The following is a 15,491-nucleotide window of genomic DNA, read 5'->3' as shown; positions in this document are numbered from 1 at the left end:
TAACATCTGTGCACAAGGACTGACTTGAATCATTTGCCTCTGAACTCGGTATCAAATTCAAAGCCTCTCCCTTCTCCCTCCTCTCTTGCCTCTGTAGCCACTGCTTCATTTGCAGCTCCACTGGTCACTTCTGGCTCCAGTCTGCTGTCCTGTTAAGCAGATTGCTTTTTCCCCCCAAATTGGCAGGAATGGTTTCTCCTTTAGTCTTCTGAGTGTGAGCTCAGACAGATTTCTGTCTTTGAGATCCTATGGGATTTTGTTATTGTACCCCACCCAACAGCTGGCATTCCAGAAGGCAGTCTGGGCTAAGTACATTGCAAGTATCTTAAGTATATGGCAAACCCCAAATCACCCAGAATGCTAGGGAATGAGAGATTCTGGAGAATGGAACATTTTGTTACCTGAGTTCACATTAATCCAAACCCCTTTTTGTCTCCTACTGTGTTTTTTTTCCTCTCAGCTTTATTCAGATATAACTGACATACAACATTATGTAAGTTTAAGGTGTACAATGTGATTTTATCCATGATACACATATATATTGCAAAATGATTACCACCATAGGGCAAGCTAATACCTCTAGCACATCACATAATTACTATTTCTTTTTTATGATGAGAACACGGATATCTACTCTCTTAGCAGCTTTCAAGTATATGTCAGCACTATTAACCACAATTACCATGCCACACATTAGATTTCCAGAGCTTATTCATTTCAAAACTAGAAGTTTATACCCTTTGACCAACATCTCCCCAATTCCCCCATGTCTCCCTAGCCTCAGGTAACTATCATTCTACTGTCTATTTCTATAAATTTGGCATTTTTTGATTCCACATATAAGTGAGATCATACAGTATTTGTCTTTCTCAGTCTGACTTATTTCACTTGGCACAATGCCCTCAAGGTCCATCCATGCTGTTATTAATGGCAGAATTTCCTTCTTTCTCACAGCTGAGAAATATTCCATCTTATATATGTATTTACATCACACCTTCCTCGTCCATTCATCTGTTGACAGGGCACTCAGGCTTTTTCCGTACCTTGGCTACTGTGAATAATGCTACTCCCTACTCCTGATTGTTTAAATCTTGCTAACATAACTGTACACTTTTTTTCTGCCTTAGTAAGACAAGACCAATGTATCTATCCTTTGTTTGGTTTTTAAGGCTTCCAAGAGATTCAAGTTTCTCATATACTTAACATCAGGAATCACATACAAAGTTCAAGTGAAGAAAGCATAAGAGGTAAAGCGCCATGTCTACTGAGACCAGGGTAACCCCTGGAATACATTTTGCTTTCACTGAAATTCCAAAAGAGGAATGAGTTTCTCTTTTCTTTGTCAGTGTTCTCTTTCTCGTCAAGTGAGGGTATCAGAGGAGACTCTGTTAAAGAAGAATCCTGAGTAGTAACGTTCTAGTAAATGGAGTCTTTATTTTAAATTAGCCACTATTGAAGCTGTCTTCATCAGAATAGCCTAGGTTTGGCATTATGAATAAATCGAAGTTTCTAAGTGGTTGGGCTAATTTTCCTGGTTATCAATATGCCCAGAATCTCAATGCCTGCAACATTCTCAGTCACCTGGGTGTGATGGGAGGGGGAGGGGATTTGTGAAGGATCATATATTCCTCCTAAGCCTTTTAACTACCCAGGCTCCAATGGGGTGAACCAAACAGACAAAAACTGCTATACAATGTTCTTGGCTGTTTCTATTAATTTTTCTTTTGGTGGATCCCACATTGGCTTCAGGAGTTATATATGTCTGGGAAACTGACACTGCAAAGTTCTGGCTTGTTCCCTGCTCTGATGCTAAGGGATAAATATAGATCTCAACCACTACAGAAATTTGGCCAGGATTCCAAGGGGTGTGTGTGTGAGGGGCAGTGCTGATGGGGCCATTCTGACATGTGGGAGAGAAAAAAGGTTTCTTTATATACAAGGCCCTCTTTGGTGGTGGTGGGGAGGCCAAGCAGGAGCCTGGCCTCTAAAATGCATAATCCATATTTAAGGGGCTGGTTGATTGACACAAATAAGGAATATTATAGGTGGCTTAGTGTGGGGCGGGGGAGGTGGGGAGAGCAAAGGGAATCTTTCCTGACACCTTAGATCCTTTTGCATGAGATCAGCCTTATGAAAAAAGAAAGTTATTCTTGGCCAACTCCCCTTACCCCCAACTCCCACCCAGGCCCCACCCCCTGCATGCACTGATATCCAGCTCTCAACTGAGAGGGACACAACTGAAGACTGCCATTGGGCCCATAGTAGCTCAGGCGCTAGAGAAGGGCAGGGAGTGGGAAGACGTGAAGCTGCGGGGGGGTGGGGGTGGGGTGGTGAGTCGCTCATCCTTGTGACCCAGAATATCTCCCCCTCCCTGTAATGATGAGCTTGCTTTTCCATAAGGGCTTTCCTTTGATTCAGAGAAGGGGCCAACCAATGAGAGAGGGGCATGTTAGATTATTTTGGGGAAGGGCTCATGCCAGGAGGGTTCACTTTTACTAGGCGCCAAGTAGCCCCAGCAACCAGTGTCTCCTGTACCAGCAGCAGCTCCGGAGCTCTCCCCCACTCGTCTGCCTCTGCCGCGCCTCTGCCCACTGCACAGCCATGAGAAGGCAGCTCCGGTCCAGAAGGGCTCCGGCCTTGCCTTACGGTTATCGCTACAGACTTGTGAGTCTTGGGAAGCAGAATATTTTTGCTGTCCCTTCAGAATGGGCTGGGTGGGGGGTGTGTAGGTCATGACTCACGGCTGCTTCTCTTTAGGATGGCCAGGAACAGTGAAGTTTAAGGAAGCCCAAGCATGAGCAGTGACTCCTAGGACCCCATTGCACCCTGAATGGCTAGACTGAAGGAGGAAGCCCTCCTCCTGTGCAACAAAGATAAGGGCCAGGGGAGATGCCAGAGAATGAGGGTGTCTTCTACAATGTTTTTGTGGGAGTCTAGAATTTGAACAGACCTTTTGGAGTCTGGGAGTAGAGGTTTCATTCCAATAGCAAGAAATGGAGCCAAGAGAGAAGGGAAGGGAAAGAGGAAATGAAAGGCATTTGCCTACCCAGTTGTCTCAGTCCCTTTGGGTGGGAGCTTCTGAGGAACCCAGCTACTCTTTTCCTAAAGCTGAAATTCCAAGCTATAGCTAAAATCCTGGAATACTAGACAGAACCTGGGAGCAGTCCTAGACATCGTTTCTCTAGAATCCCTCATCACGTAAAGGAGACTGCTGTGGCTCAAGGCACGGGAGGTACTGGCCATTTACTGGAGAAGCCGAAGTGAGAATGCAGGTTTCCTCACTTCTCATCCTATGCTCTTTCATATTTGCAGCATGCAACTCCCTAACCCTCCAGCACCCATGGCCTTCCTGCCTGCCACCCCATCCTGCCCAACACTCACACACCCCACCTTCAATGTCACCATTTATCTCCAGGGTGCATGAAAATTGTCTTTGAACCCAAAGTTTCCTTGCATTTACTTTGCTAGAAATCATGAGTACATGCCACATGCAGGTTTCTTTGCTGGGAAGTATATTCTGAAATCTCCCCCAGAGAGGGCTGTGATCTGAGCCTCAGGAAGAAACAAAGCTTAATCCATTTTTCTTGGTGAATGGCCACTCCCCAACCAAGGAGCTAACTGGAGACTCTCAACAGCCAGCAGAGGAAGACACAAATTCTAACCCCATACCAACCTGTGGAGGGCTTCTCGTAACTTTCTAGCCACGGTTTGTAGAATCTCTCTTTTGACATTCCCCAAAGTCCCTTCCAGTTCTCAGAGCAGTCACAGTCTATAAGGCATATAAAATCATTCCTTATTTGGATTCTTTTCTCTATAATGCTGCTAAAGTGTTGTGTACAAGTTTAATTATCTGTCCCTCGTTTTGGATTTTAAATGCATCAGGGGATCTTGCTTTATCGGGAACACTTGATCACGTTTACAAAGAGAGGATTTGATGCAGTGAATAATTGTGTGCTAACGTCTCTTTCAAAATTAATCAACCATTCGAATGTTTACAGGGTGTCACTCAATACACAAATTTATCTTCCGGGTCATACAGTTTGTTTATGTATTTGTTTATATGTTTATATATTTAGAATGCTCAAAATGGAGCCATGTTCTGCCCTTCAGACTCTTTCCTTTTAGGGCAACACCACGGCCCCAGCACACACCCACTCTTCCATCTCTGCACACTCACACACACTATCACAGGAGGTCAGTGCCACTTTAGGAAACAGACAAAAACAGGCCCTCTCATTACAAAAGGATTCCCTACTGGGTTCCGTGAAACACTGAGCTCCCCCCAAAGTGCCCCTCTTGTACAGCGTGAGGTTCTATACCTGGAAGCTGGGGCAAGGGGGAAAGATACTTGCAGTTCCTGAAGCCCAGGCAGTGTGAGAGCTGTGGGGAAATTAGCTCTGAGAAGGTTAATTCTTCCCGGGAGGGTAAAGCTTTAATGACAAGCCATCTTTAATGGGATTATCGTGAGAGCTCATATCTACAAATAAGATCAAGCAGAGGCCAAAGCCAGCTGCCTCCTCTGTGGAGCAGGGGTGGAGGGCAGGCAAAACAGGCGATTAGGAGAGAAAAGGAGATTTTCCCGAAAATATAAAGGGAATAGAAACTCCTTCACCTTGAAATGTTATACTTCAAATTCTCCAAGATTTTCAGTTACATCAGATTCTCTGGAGGCCAGGATGACTGACTACCCACTACAGTCCGGATGAGCGCCTAGGCGAGGGCATGGTTCAGGAGTTTTCAGCCAGGCAGTTATCACTGATGTTTGTTCCGTGCCCACTGGTTACCTAGCTGCAGGCTCCAAGCTGTGGAGGGCCATCAAGGAGTTAGAAACTATGGCCCCGTCCCACCCACCCCCACCCCAGGTGCTCAGAATGTAATTCTGGAGGTCGAATGGTTACCTATGTTCACACACAAGTGAAAGAGATTTAAGAACATGTATTAATCCGTTCAACATTGAGTGATGGGGGTTTATTTTCCTAAGCCTTACCCCTTGAGTCCTTGTCAGAGTTAGAGATCTCCAGTTGTGAGCACCTTCAGCCTCTTGGGAACACAGAATCTAGCACATTGCTGTGCTCTGTCAGTCTGCTCAACCACCTCTCAGCTCTTGCGCTCAGAGTGGTAGGGAAGAAACATCATTGTAAGGGATATTGTGAGACATGGGTTCGGAGTCTGTCTGTTCTATCGTTGAACTAGCTGCGTGATTCTGGCTACATCCTGTTGCCTCTCTGGGCCTCACGTGGACAAGTGAATCTTCAAGGTCCCCGTCAGGTCTGATACACGCGTGACATAAGACTGTACCTTTGAACAAATTCGAGAGCAATTCAAGAGTGCTTGTAATCAAGAGCTAGACAGCACTGGGCAGACTGAATGCTGAGAGTAGAGCCTTGTCATTCTGTATCACTTTTTCGGATCCTGAACAATCCAGCTCTCTGGCCCACCCCGCCCCCCACGTCAGCCCTTTCAGCTGAGTGTCCTCTAAATGGCCTTTGAGGAATCAGGCAGGGAGAGGGCGGCCCGGAGCCCCTGGCCTCTATCATTGGACACATCCCCCCAACAGGTGCACAGGCCCTGCCGCTCTTCAGATTTGGACAGCACAGAGAAGGGAGGGTGGCCTCATTTCTGCTGCTGCAATGAGCCTTGGCAGACCCACAAAGAGCAGAGATCCAACTCGCCAGCCTGTGGCTGGGAGGCATTTGAAATACCATTTGGTGAAGTCTGGGTTTTTCTCTTTTTTGTTTAATTTTCTTAGAACCACTTGGAGAAGATTACAGTTTCAGATCTCAAGTAATGGCTGCAATCAGTCAATCAACAAATATGTGCTGAGCATTTCCTACGTGCCCAGATTTCTGCCAAGGGTACGGGCTTGGGGGTGGGGAAGATGAAGGAAATATCCGTTGCTGTCCCAGCCCTCAGGTGGTCTGCCCAACCTGTTTCTGGCAGGCAGAGGTTCCAGCGTGGGCAATAGTCAGAGAAGGAGCAAAGAACTGCACCCCTAATCTCTTTTTTCTGTGAGGAAGACAGTCTAAGTTTTGAGGAGGGGTACAGCAGCTGGCTTTTCCTCCTGATGTCTATTCCAAGCTATTTTTAGCCACAACTTAGGATGGTGAGGGTGAGCAGCTGAAAGCATCCAGAGTGTTAGGACAAAGCTGCCGTGGACTGAGAATGTGGCATCACAGACACAAGTGTCTAAAACTCCTCCTTCCTCCAGTGTTGAGCTCAGTCTGCCCTGACAGGCCAAAGTTAACGGGAAGCCATGGCCCCAGGACAGAGTAATGACATGAACAGTCCTAGGGGAACAGCCCAAATGCCTGCAGCTGAGAATAACACTTGCACCTCTATGGAAAGAATATTGGGTCAAAATGGGTCATAGAAAGAATATTTCCTGCAAGAGAACAGAGAGAAAGAAATCTGCCTCTTGTAACAACAGGTATGTTTCTGGGTAAGTGGACATCTGAAGCATCTCCAAATATTGAGTTGTTTTTCATTTATTTTGACTGGTGGGATGTGCCATGGGAAATTTTCTTTTCCAAAAAAAGGGCTTGTGTGTTGTCACTGTTTCAGGATGATCAGGATGAAGTGAACCAGAACTACTTAGCGGATGAAGAGGAAGAAGCAGAAGAGGAGGCTAGGGTGATGGTGGTACCTGATTTGGAGGAGGAGGAGGAAGAAGAGGAGGAGAAAGAAGAGGAGGAGAAGGAGGAAGAAGATAGGCACAGTCAGGAAACAGACAGTGCCTGGTGGCGGAAACTGCAGATTGTGAATGAATACCTGTGGGATCCGGAGAAAAGGACATCTCTGGCCCGAACAGGTCAGAGTTGGAGTAAGTCCCAGTGGTCCCAATGCCCCAGTCGGGTGTCCTTTGCTTTCGGCTTGGCGTCCAGGACTCCTTTACCACACGTTGGATGGGCTTGTCTGCAAACTTCTCTTAGCTCTTCACGTAACCGGATCAACGCCTAGGGAAATAATGGGCAGATCTCATCAGAACAAACTCCAAGTGGGTGAACAGACGACTGTGTAGCTGAAATCCACTGGGCTCAACAGCATTTTGTAGTGCAGAAAGACAGTAAGAATGAGATTAAAAAGCACAGATTTTATGGAAGCCCCAGCCCTGTCATTTTCTATCTGTAACTTTGGGCTCATCATTTATCCTCTCTGAGCCTCAGTTTCCTCACCTGCTAAACAAGGGAAGCAGTATCTCCCTTTCTCTCTCACAGGAGCAGCCTGAGACTGATAAGATATGAACATGGTAAAATCGAAAGTATTACGCAGAAGACTATTCCTAGGATATGAGACTCAGGTCCATGCTAACCTGACCAAGGTTTGTACAGTCTCATCATTTCACCCCGTAATGTCAGAGAAGGATAGCTAGGGCTGCCACTGGCCCCAGGTTGTGGGTGCTCTACGGCTCCAGGGTGTTTAGAGAGAAATGGGTTAAAGGGATCATTTCTAGCGATTTAAGCCCAAGCTCCTGTATTTCTTGATCCACGGCAGAATTGCGGTCCATATGCAGCCACCACCTGTTACTTCACAGCTTCCCCAGCACTCCTCTCCCAGGGTCCCTCCTACTCACCTCTTGAACTCTTAATGCTGATGCTTCTCAGGAGATTTAGCTTGTGGTAAAATTCACACTCGCCACACTCTCTGCACATCCCAGGAAAAGAGCAGCTGCTGGTCTGAACTCAGTTAACCCATGGAAGAAGAAACAGATAAGTCTATGGGTGAAATAAGAGTCCCCCAGTGCCAAGAGTCTACATTGCTGAAGTTGATGTTCATGCCTTCTAAAGGCCCCTTTAACTGAGAATTCTCTCCTTTGTAGCTGATGTTTCTAGTTCAGCTCAGTCAGGGTGAAACGGCCAGCCCCGCTTCCTGGAATTGGGAATAGCAGGTGTGGGGCTCCAAACAACACCCACCTCCCTTCACCCCTCTTCAGTTCCCAGCCCCACCCCTGCCCATCCCTCGAACTCTCAGCTCTCGACTGGAACAAATGCACCTTTCAAGGAATATTCCGACATTCTGGAAGCTGCAGACAAATACAGGACACTCACTGGGGCTCCAAAAGGGGCACAGCTGTCTCTGGCTTGCCTAAAGAGGACTGGAAAAACAGGCCTTGTGAAATGCAAGTGTGGTTCTGGGAGAGGAAGCCCTGTGTTAACCCTTAAACATCCATTGGAACTTAACCAGATGAGCTGACCCAAATTGTGCCTGTGGAAAAGAATCCACAAGCCAATACATGGGGACAAGGGAGGAAGGTTCGAGTGTCCAGGGGAGATGTGGCAGTGGGGACGCTGCACATCCAGGCCTCTGGGAAGTGGGTCTCAGAAGGCTAACCCTGGGCAAAGGGCAAATAGTGATGTCAATGCCCAGGCCACCACATGCCTTGCTGTCCTCTTGCTTGAGAACTAGGTGCCAATTAAGCACTTACTAACCCTGTCCAGCCTGGACGCCAACAGGACAGACATATTCACCCAGCCTGTTATTATATTCTGGGCTTTTCCTCTTATAGCTGGGCAACTTCTATTCATAGGAGCTATATGTTATCTTATTGGGTACTGACCAGAAGTCTATGAGGTAGTAATATTATTGTCCCCATTTTACAGATGCAGAAACTGAGGCTTAGAGAGAATAAGAAACTTACCTAAAGTGACAGTTAATAAGTGGTAGGACTGGGATTCAAACCCAGGTTGGATGAACACTGGAGTTCCTTCTCTTGCCAGAACACCACACTGTCTTCATGAACTCTAGCAGTGAGCAAGGCCCTGATGGGTAAGGGCCTCAGGACCTGGTGGGGTATTTTAGTGGACAGACTGAAGAGTTGGGATTGCGGGTATCTTGTCTATTCAAGATATAATCGTCTATCCAAGCTTGGGTGGGGCATTCAGGGGCGAACACTAGATTACCGAGAGGAGCAGCCCAAGTTAAATTTGGATATTTGGAGCAGAAAAGGTTGGAGGGATCAGTGGGTTCGGGTGGGTACAGTGCTTGCTTTTGCTGGGGGTGGGGGTGGTGCAGTGTAGCTGAGACAGCCTATCACAGGCTCCAGGGCACAGACTCCTGGGCAAAGCTGAGGGGACACATTGCTAGTGCCATTCTCCCACCTACAGCTTCCCAGCCACACATCCTGGGCAAGAAGATGTCTCCAGGGGAATGTACCTGTCTTCTATTGCTTTCCTTTCATCCATGAAACTGAGCCTTCTGGTCCCCCAGGATGGTTCTGGCTGTGGATGGGTTGCCAGGATGAGGACAGGGGTAGAACAATGGAGAATGGAGGAGGAGGCAGAGGGCACATCCCATCAGGCCAGCCAGTGGGCAGCAGCCAAATACCACAGGCACACAAGGTGCTGCTGTTTCTTCTCCGGGGACTCCAGCTGAAGTGAGGTATTCGTATTCCAGTTCCGTTTTAGTGCATCTTAGAAAACATAAAGGTTCACCTCCAGTTAAATTCCTAAGGAATTTTTTTCTCCTTTTCCCGACTCCTTTCGGGGGCCGTTAATTTTATTTGGTTCATGGTTCAATTTAAAAATTGACATTTGGATTTGGTTTGGGGTACAGCAGAGTTAGGTAGTTTGTTCCAGTTTCCAGCTCATGATATGGTTCAAATCCATAGTTCTGACATCATGTCACTGCTGTGAGAAGAGTTAGATGCTATTTTCTGAGACAGCCCCAAAGAGGGGCATGCTTATTCACTCATTCTGTGCTGCCTAATCCCGGGGCAAACCTGGTCCTGATCCAGCCCACAGAGGGAAAATTCACACAACTGTGCCTCTGGAAACTATGGCAATAATAACATTAACAGTGATGAAGAGTGTCATATATAGAGCACTGAGTGTCTGCCAGGCCCTGTGCTATGCTATTTATATGCATCATTCAATGTTAAGAAGTCAGTACTATTATTATCCTCATTTCACAGATGAGGAAATTGAGGCCCGGAGAGGTAAATAACATGTCTAACATCCAACAGCTAAGAAATGGTAGCATCAGCACAGGATGGAAGGAAAGGCTGAATTTCAAATATTGTTAGGGACACAGATCAGAATATGAGGGAAGTGCTAAACTTATCACTGTTTTATTTGCAAGGAATCGGGGGTGCCCAAAGGTTCTATAACTTGCCAAGTGCACAGTTAGAGCTCACAGGTGGCAGCTATCGATAAGTACAGTTGCCCCCTCCTTCCTTCCCCATCCTGTGTTAGTGTTCTTTTTGAAATCAGAGTCACTTAAACTTTTGCTGAACATGAATAAGATTTGAAGTACATAAAGTGAAACCTTGCTTTGCCTTCATTAGAGGCAAGTCCAGTGGAAATGAAGCAAAAGTTTGAATTATGGGCTATGAGAAAAGAAATGTTGTTTTCGTCACTTGCAGATATATATAATCACTGGAACCACGTGACTAGAACTCTTTAGGACACCTGCTTTAATGAATAGCAAGAGAATGATTTGTACATAGGTTATTGCCCATAGCCCAGAGGACTCCCAAGCAATTTGCCCTCTGCAGTACTTTAAACTCTGTTCCCCTGTAATCTCGTTCATGGTCATCATTTGCTCAGCAAGCCCTTCCATCGGAGATGCTGTAAAGGTAAAACTGCAATCAGACCTCTGACGCAATTCTCACCAATTTCAAATCGGTGAAATCTGAATAAGCAAGGACATACTGAATCTGGGGAATTACAAAAAAAGCCATGTCACGTGTTAGTGCTGGTTCTGATTTGTGAGTTCAAATGCAAATGCAGGGCTTATTGGCCAGCACTGACCACCCTCATCTCTGATTTTTCTGCAGGCCTGATCTTAGTCATTTACTTCTTCTTCTATGCCTCCCTGGCTGCTGTGATCACCCTTTGCATGTACACGCTATTTCTGACCATCAGTCCTTACATGCCGACCTTCACTGAGAGGGTGAAGCCTCCTGGTGAGTGCCCAAATACCCTGAGCTGTCCGAACACCCTGGACAGAAATCTGCTTGCACGGCATGTTCGGCCTCAATTAACTTTGGCTCTTCCCGGTAATGACTTAGGGATTCAATTATTAGGACTAAAAGTAAAACGGTACTTGGCAGATTATGGTCCTTTTCATTTTGATTGCCTGGGAGGGGGTTGGGGGGAATGGTTTCATGGGAATCGATACAAAAAATTATCCCAAGAACGGGTTAATATATCCAAGACTTGTTTTCATTGCCAGGAGTTATGATCAGACCCTTCGCCCATAGCCTTAACTTCAACTTCAACGTTTCTGAACCTGACACTTGGCAGCATTATGTGATTAGTCTAAATGGCTTTCTCCAGGGTAAGTGCCTCTGAATGGTGAGAATATCTTTGGAAAGGTGATGGGTGGGAACTCAAAAATCACCTGGCTCTGAAATCCCAGTCTTAACTAACACTGCCCATTCTGATTTTTCCTTACCTTGCATCCCCCTCAGCACCTGTAGATACAATCAAAACTATTGTGGTTTGTGATTGTATGTTGCCTTAAAGCATATAAAGCCAAAGATGGTAAGTTATATGTTTATATGAAAGCATATAAGCCAGTAAGGTGATAAGTTCATTAGGACAGAGAACTTGCTTTCTCTTCTGGAATACCCTAGAGCACCTAGTTATGTCCTCATATCCAGATGGCTCAATAATGATCAATTACAAAAGATAATTCTGGGGGGTGGGGGCAGGTGGTGATGAAAAAAGGAGAGTGTTCTCCAGAACTGGAAGACGCTTATCTCTTGTGTTTTCTCAAGGTGAGAGAATTCATTTCTTGGAGACGATCCATCTTAAAGGCTCTTTATTTAAATAGCAGTCCAAAAGGGAGCTGGAGGACAAACCTCTGGGTGGCAGTCACTCCAACATTTTGATAGCCAGTGTTTTCAAGATGCCTATGTCTATAGTATCATCAGATAACGTTCTCAGGGGCAAATGAATGGCTTTCTGAGAAGCCCTTACACAGGGTGAAAACTGAGGTAGCAGCTTGGTTAAGGTTAAACATAGAGCCCACAGTCTCTGTATTTCTCCAGCTATCAAAGTAAATCCATCGGTTAACTGCACCTATTATTTGTGGGGAAAAAGCCAGTTAGACTGGTTTGGTTGTCCTGGCCTGGCTGAAGCCAAGTGATGGGGGTGGCCTACAGAACATGCACTGAACTAAGAGAATTTTCTTATGTGATAGGAAGCCTTGTTTAAATGCATAAATGTTGTCACTGAACTTTAACCCTGCATCGCAGAGTCTATTGTCCCCATTTTACAAATGGGGGAATTGAGGCTCAGAAAGGGGAAGAAATCTGATCAAAGTCTTCCAGTAGCTGAACCAGTGTTTCAATTTAAACCCTTGTTTCTGTTCTTGACACCCTTGCTGCTCAAAGTGTGAGCCAGGGACCAGCAACATCAGTATCACTTGGGAGTTTGCTGGAAAGGGAGAATCTCAGGCTCTACCCAAACCTGCTGAATGAGGATCTGCAGGTGGTGTTTACACCCTTTAAAGCTTGAGAAGTGCTGCTTTTTACAATTCTTTGCTGCTGCCATATGACCAGGAATTAGAAACTCAGCTTTGTATCAGTGTCATTTTGATTAAGTCTAAGATTCAGAATCCTCACCTGTAAAATGAGAGGGGCATGGTTCTTTTTGAATCCATGGAGTCCCATTTTTGGCTCCCCAAAATATTTTGGGCATCATAGCCAGCACAATATTGTCTCTTCTTTCAAAATGCTTGCGAGCTATTGCAAATGTACTATCAGAATCTCTGCTGAGGAAATTCCTCTAAGACAGCAGATGCAGAAATATCAGTTCTGACCTGATGACAGAGGTGGGGAACATTAGGAAAAGCATTGGATTTTTTAGTTCCTAAGTGTAGATAATATGCCCTGTTTAAAAGGAACACATCTCTGAAATAGACATCCCAGAGTATCAATTTCATTCCTGTGAGGACAGAGATTTTGCAATAAGGGTCATGCCCATGTCACATTATTTTTAAAGGAGCACCCTCAAGAGAAACAAAGAACATGTGATTAGAGTTTCTATTTAGAAAGTTATTTGAACATAGTTCTTGTTCTTCAAAAAAAAAAAGATTTAAAAAAGAGAGAGATTAAAACAAAACCTTGAATTGAATGTAGATTTGTCAAAGGAAAAATAAAAGCTTAGCCATAACTAATATTTAAAATTTAATAGAATAGATTTAAAATTCCCAGTTGCTTCTAATATCAAGCCCAAGTCACAGTCTGTCTAGATAAGGGTCCAGCAGTACTTTTGGAGTTTTACCTCTGGTGGCACAATCTCCTCTGAAAAACTGAGCTACTTGGAACATAAATGCATGGAGGCTGGATCTAATCGGACTAACTGGATTTCATCATTGAGAACCAAACTGGGAATAATGTAGTCATTTCTAAAGCCCAGTTCTATGGCATCTAGTAGCCCAGTCAGCTCACAGGCGGACCTTTTCAGCCCTCTCCCTGATACCTGTACCTTGAAAGTGAAAGTCCCTCAGTCGTGTCAGACTCTTTGTGACCCCATGGACCCCAGTCTGTGGAATTCTCCAGGCCAGAATACTGGAGTGGGTAGCCTTTTCCTTCTCCAGGGGATCTTCCCAACCCAGGGATCGAACCCAGGTCTCCTGCATTGCAGGCGGATTCTTTACCAGCTGAGCCACCAGGGAAGCCACGTGTACCTTGTGCACATGCTAAATTCCATGCAAGGAAAGGGACACTGACTCTGAGTGCCTTGGTTCTCAGCAGACAAGACCTCACCCCCTCAACCTCTCAGTGGAGACCCTACGTTTGTCATTTTTTCCTGTCTTTCAACCTAAGTTTCTATTTTTCAGCACTAACTTCCCTCTATAAAGAATGAGCTGGTTTATTTCCTCCTCTTCTTCCTCCCGCTTCCTCCTGTTCCACAACACAGTTTTCACCTTCTTGCATTGCGTGCCTCTGATCAACCTCAAAGAGAGGTTCCCTAGACTGAAGTTAAAGAGATATAACCCCCGTGTTTTGCTTCTATGTTTACCCCATGCCTTGATATGACTCAATCCTTCTTCCCAAATCCACCTACTATGTGCCTCTTCCTCTCCCAGAAGTATTAATAGAAGAGGCAGCCCTCCACGTTTACAATTTACCATGTCAGAAAAGAAATAATGGAAAATAGAGAAGAGTTATAAAGCAACAAACATAACACAATCCAGAGATGGATATGGAAGAAGTTCCAAGAGAATGAGAAGCAAGGGGACAGGCAATCCAAGTGGGCTAGGGGACGAGCCCAGAAGCCTTCTTGGAGAGATGTTGCTGAAGGGCCTGGGGCCTCTGATGCCAGGTCACAGGGTCTAAGACAGACTGAGTGGGCTTTCAGAGGAGCACAAGTAAGCTGGGGAAAGGAAGCCAGGGAGGAGAACTACTGAAAACCTGGCCCTCTCTGCAGCACCTAACGTGACCCTTTGCCACCCCTACGTGCTTTAGGTTACAATGACAGTCTTCAAGAGGAAATGAATGTAGACTGTCCCCCGGGCCAGTACTTCATCCAAGACGGTGATGAGGATGAAGACAAGAAGGCCTGCCAATTTAAGCGCTCCTTCCTGAAAAACTGCTCTGGCCTGGAAGACCCAACTTTTGGCTACTCTACTGGACAGCCTTGCATCCTTCTAAAGATGAACCGGGTATATTGGCCCATGATACTCTGGCGATGAAAAGTGGATGAGTTGGGTAGGAAGGCCCTGGCCACTCCACGTCTCTTGGGTTCTGTCTTTATACACTGTTAAGCTTGGCCATTTTTACCAAGAGCATCAGTAATACAAACAACTGGATAAACCTACCAAGTAATAATTCCTTTTCTCCCTGAACATTTTCTATTTGGATTCTTCTCCAGCACCCCTGAACCTGCCCTTGAATGCCTGTATCAGGAATGAGATCTTGAACTGTTTGGCACAGGGGACTGACACGAAGGTGGTGTGGGGGGCAATTCTTATATCATAAGAAATGTATTTTCCTCCTCTCCTGCCATGCTTTGGGGGTGGCAGAGCCTTATCAGGCATGCTGTCCTCTTGACACCATTACGTTCTTTACACCTTCAGGATAATCTTGCTGCAATTGCCATTGTATGAATATCAGCCACAAATAAAACAAGAAGTAAGCTGAGCTGTGTAGCTTTGAAGATATTTTGCATCTTCTGCTTTCTGTAACATTTCTGAGAGGACAAATAGATCAAGTTTGTGCCTAAAGAAGTGATGACTCTAGGGGGATTTAGAAAAGCCCTACTTTTTTACTGTCAAATCTGTTAATCTTTTTTCTTTTGCTAGATTGTTGGCTTTCGTCCTGAGCGTGGAGACCCTGTGAAGGTTTCCTGCAAAGTTCAGGTAAAGTGCCCTTTTGAATAAGTACTGTTAGCACACCTGTTTCGTGCAAAAAGGTGGGTCATCTCTTCCAAGGGCTTAACTTGGACGGTTGGCTAAGGGTCAGGGAAAGGGTTAATCTTTTCATAACTACGCCTCCATTTATACCTTCAGTCCTCCCTGTTTCCAGAAAGCATTCCATTCATGTG

General features: G+C 45.5%; 1 protein-coding gene and 1 long non-coding RNA gene across 5 annotated transcripts in view; one reads left to right on the top strand and one right to left on the bottom strand.

The window, feature by feature from the left end:
- Nucleotides 1-2,323: 2,323 nt before the first annotated feature.
- The window catches only part of ATP1B4 (ATPase Na+/K+ transporting family member beta 4), a 40,230-nt gene continuing 27,062 nt past the window's right edge, over nt 2,324-15,491 (top strand). The window contains exons 1-6 of one of the 4 annotated variants that reach the window (XM_040265245.1): nt 2,324-2,664; nt 6,562-6,820; nt 10,772-10,900; nt 11,170-11,274; nt 14,414-14,610; nt 15,250-15,306. In XM_040265245.1, coding sequence (XP_040121179.1) covers nt 2,602-2,664; nt 6,562-6,820; nt 10,772-10,900; nt 11,170-11,274; nt 14,414-14,610; nt 15,250-15,306 — 810 coding nt within the window. In that variant the 5' untranslated portion in view covers nt 2,324-2,601. The remainder of the gene's footprint in view (nt 2,665-6,561; nt 6,821-10,771; nt 10,901-11,169; nt 11,275-14,413; nt 14,611-15,249; nt 15,307-15,491) is intronic. The other 3 variants (XM_040265243.1, XM_040265242.1, XM_040265244.1) reach the window with 3 other exon arrangements.
- LOC120881520 lies at nt 6,808-8,382 on the bottom strand. The gene is made up of 3 exons (XR_005725324.1): nt 7,991-8,382; nt 7,571-7,673; nt 6,808-6,953 (listed from the first exon to the last, which is right to left on the bottom strand). It is a non-coding gene; the product is annotated as an uncharacterized LOC120881520 (long non-coding RNA).

This window comes from Oryx dammah, unplaced genomic scaffold (assembly GCF_014754425.2).
Source record: "Oryx dammah isolate SB20612 unplaced genomic scaffold, SCBI_Odam_1.1 HiC_scaffold_23, whole genome shotgun sequence".
NCBI classification, from domain to species: domain Eukaryota; kingdom Metazoa; phylum Chordata; class Mammalia; order Artiodactyla; family Bovidae; genus Oryx; species Oryx dammah.
Note: the sequence above shows the minus strand (reverse complement) of the source record. Positions and strands in the feature narration are given on the sequence as shown.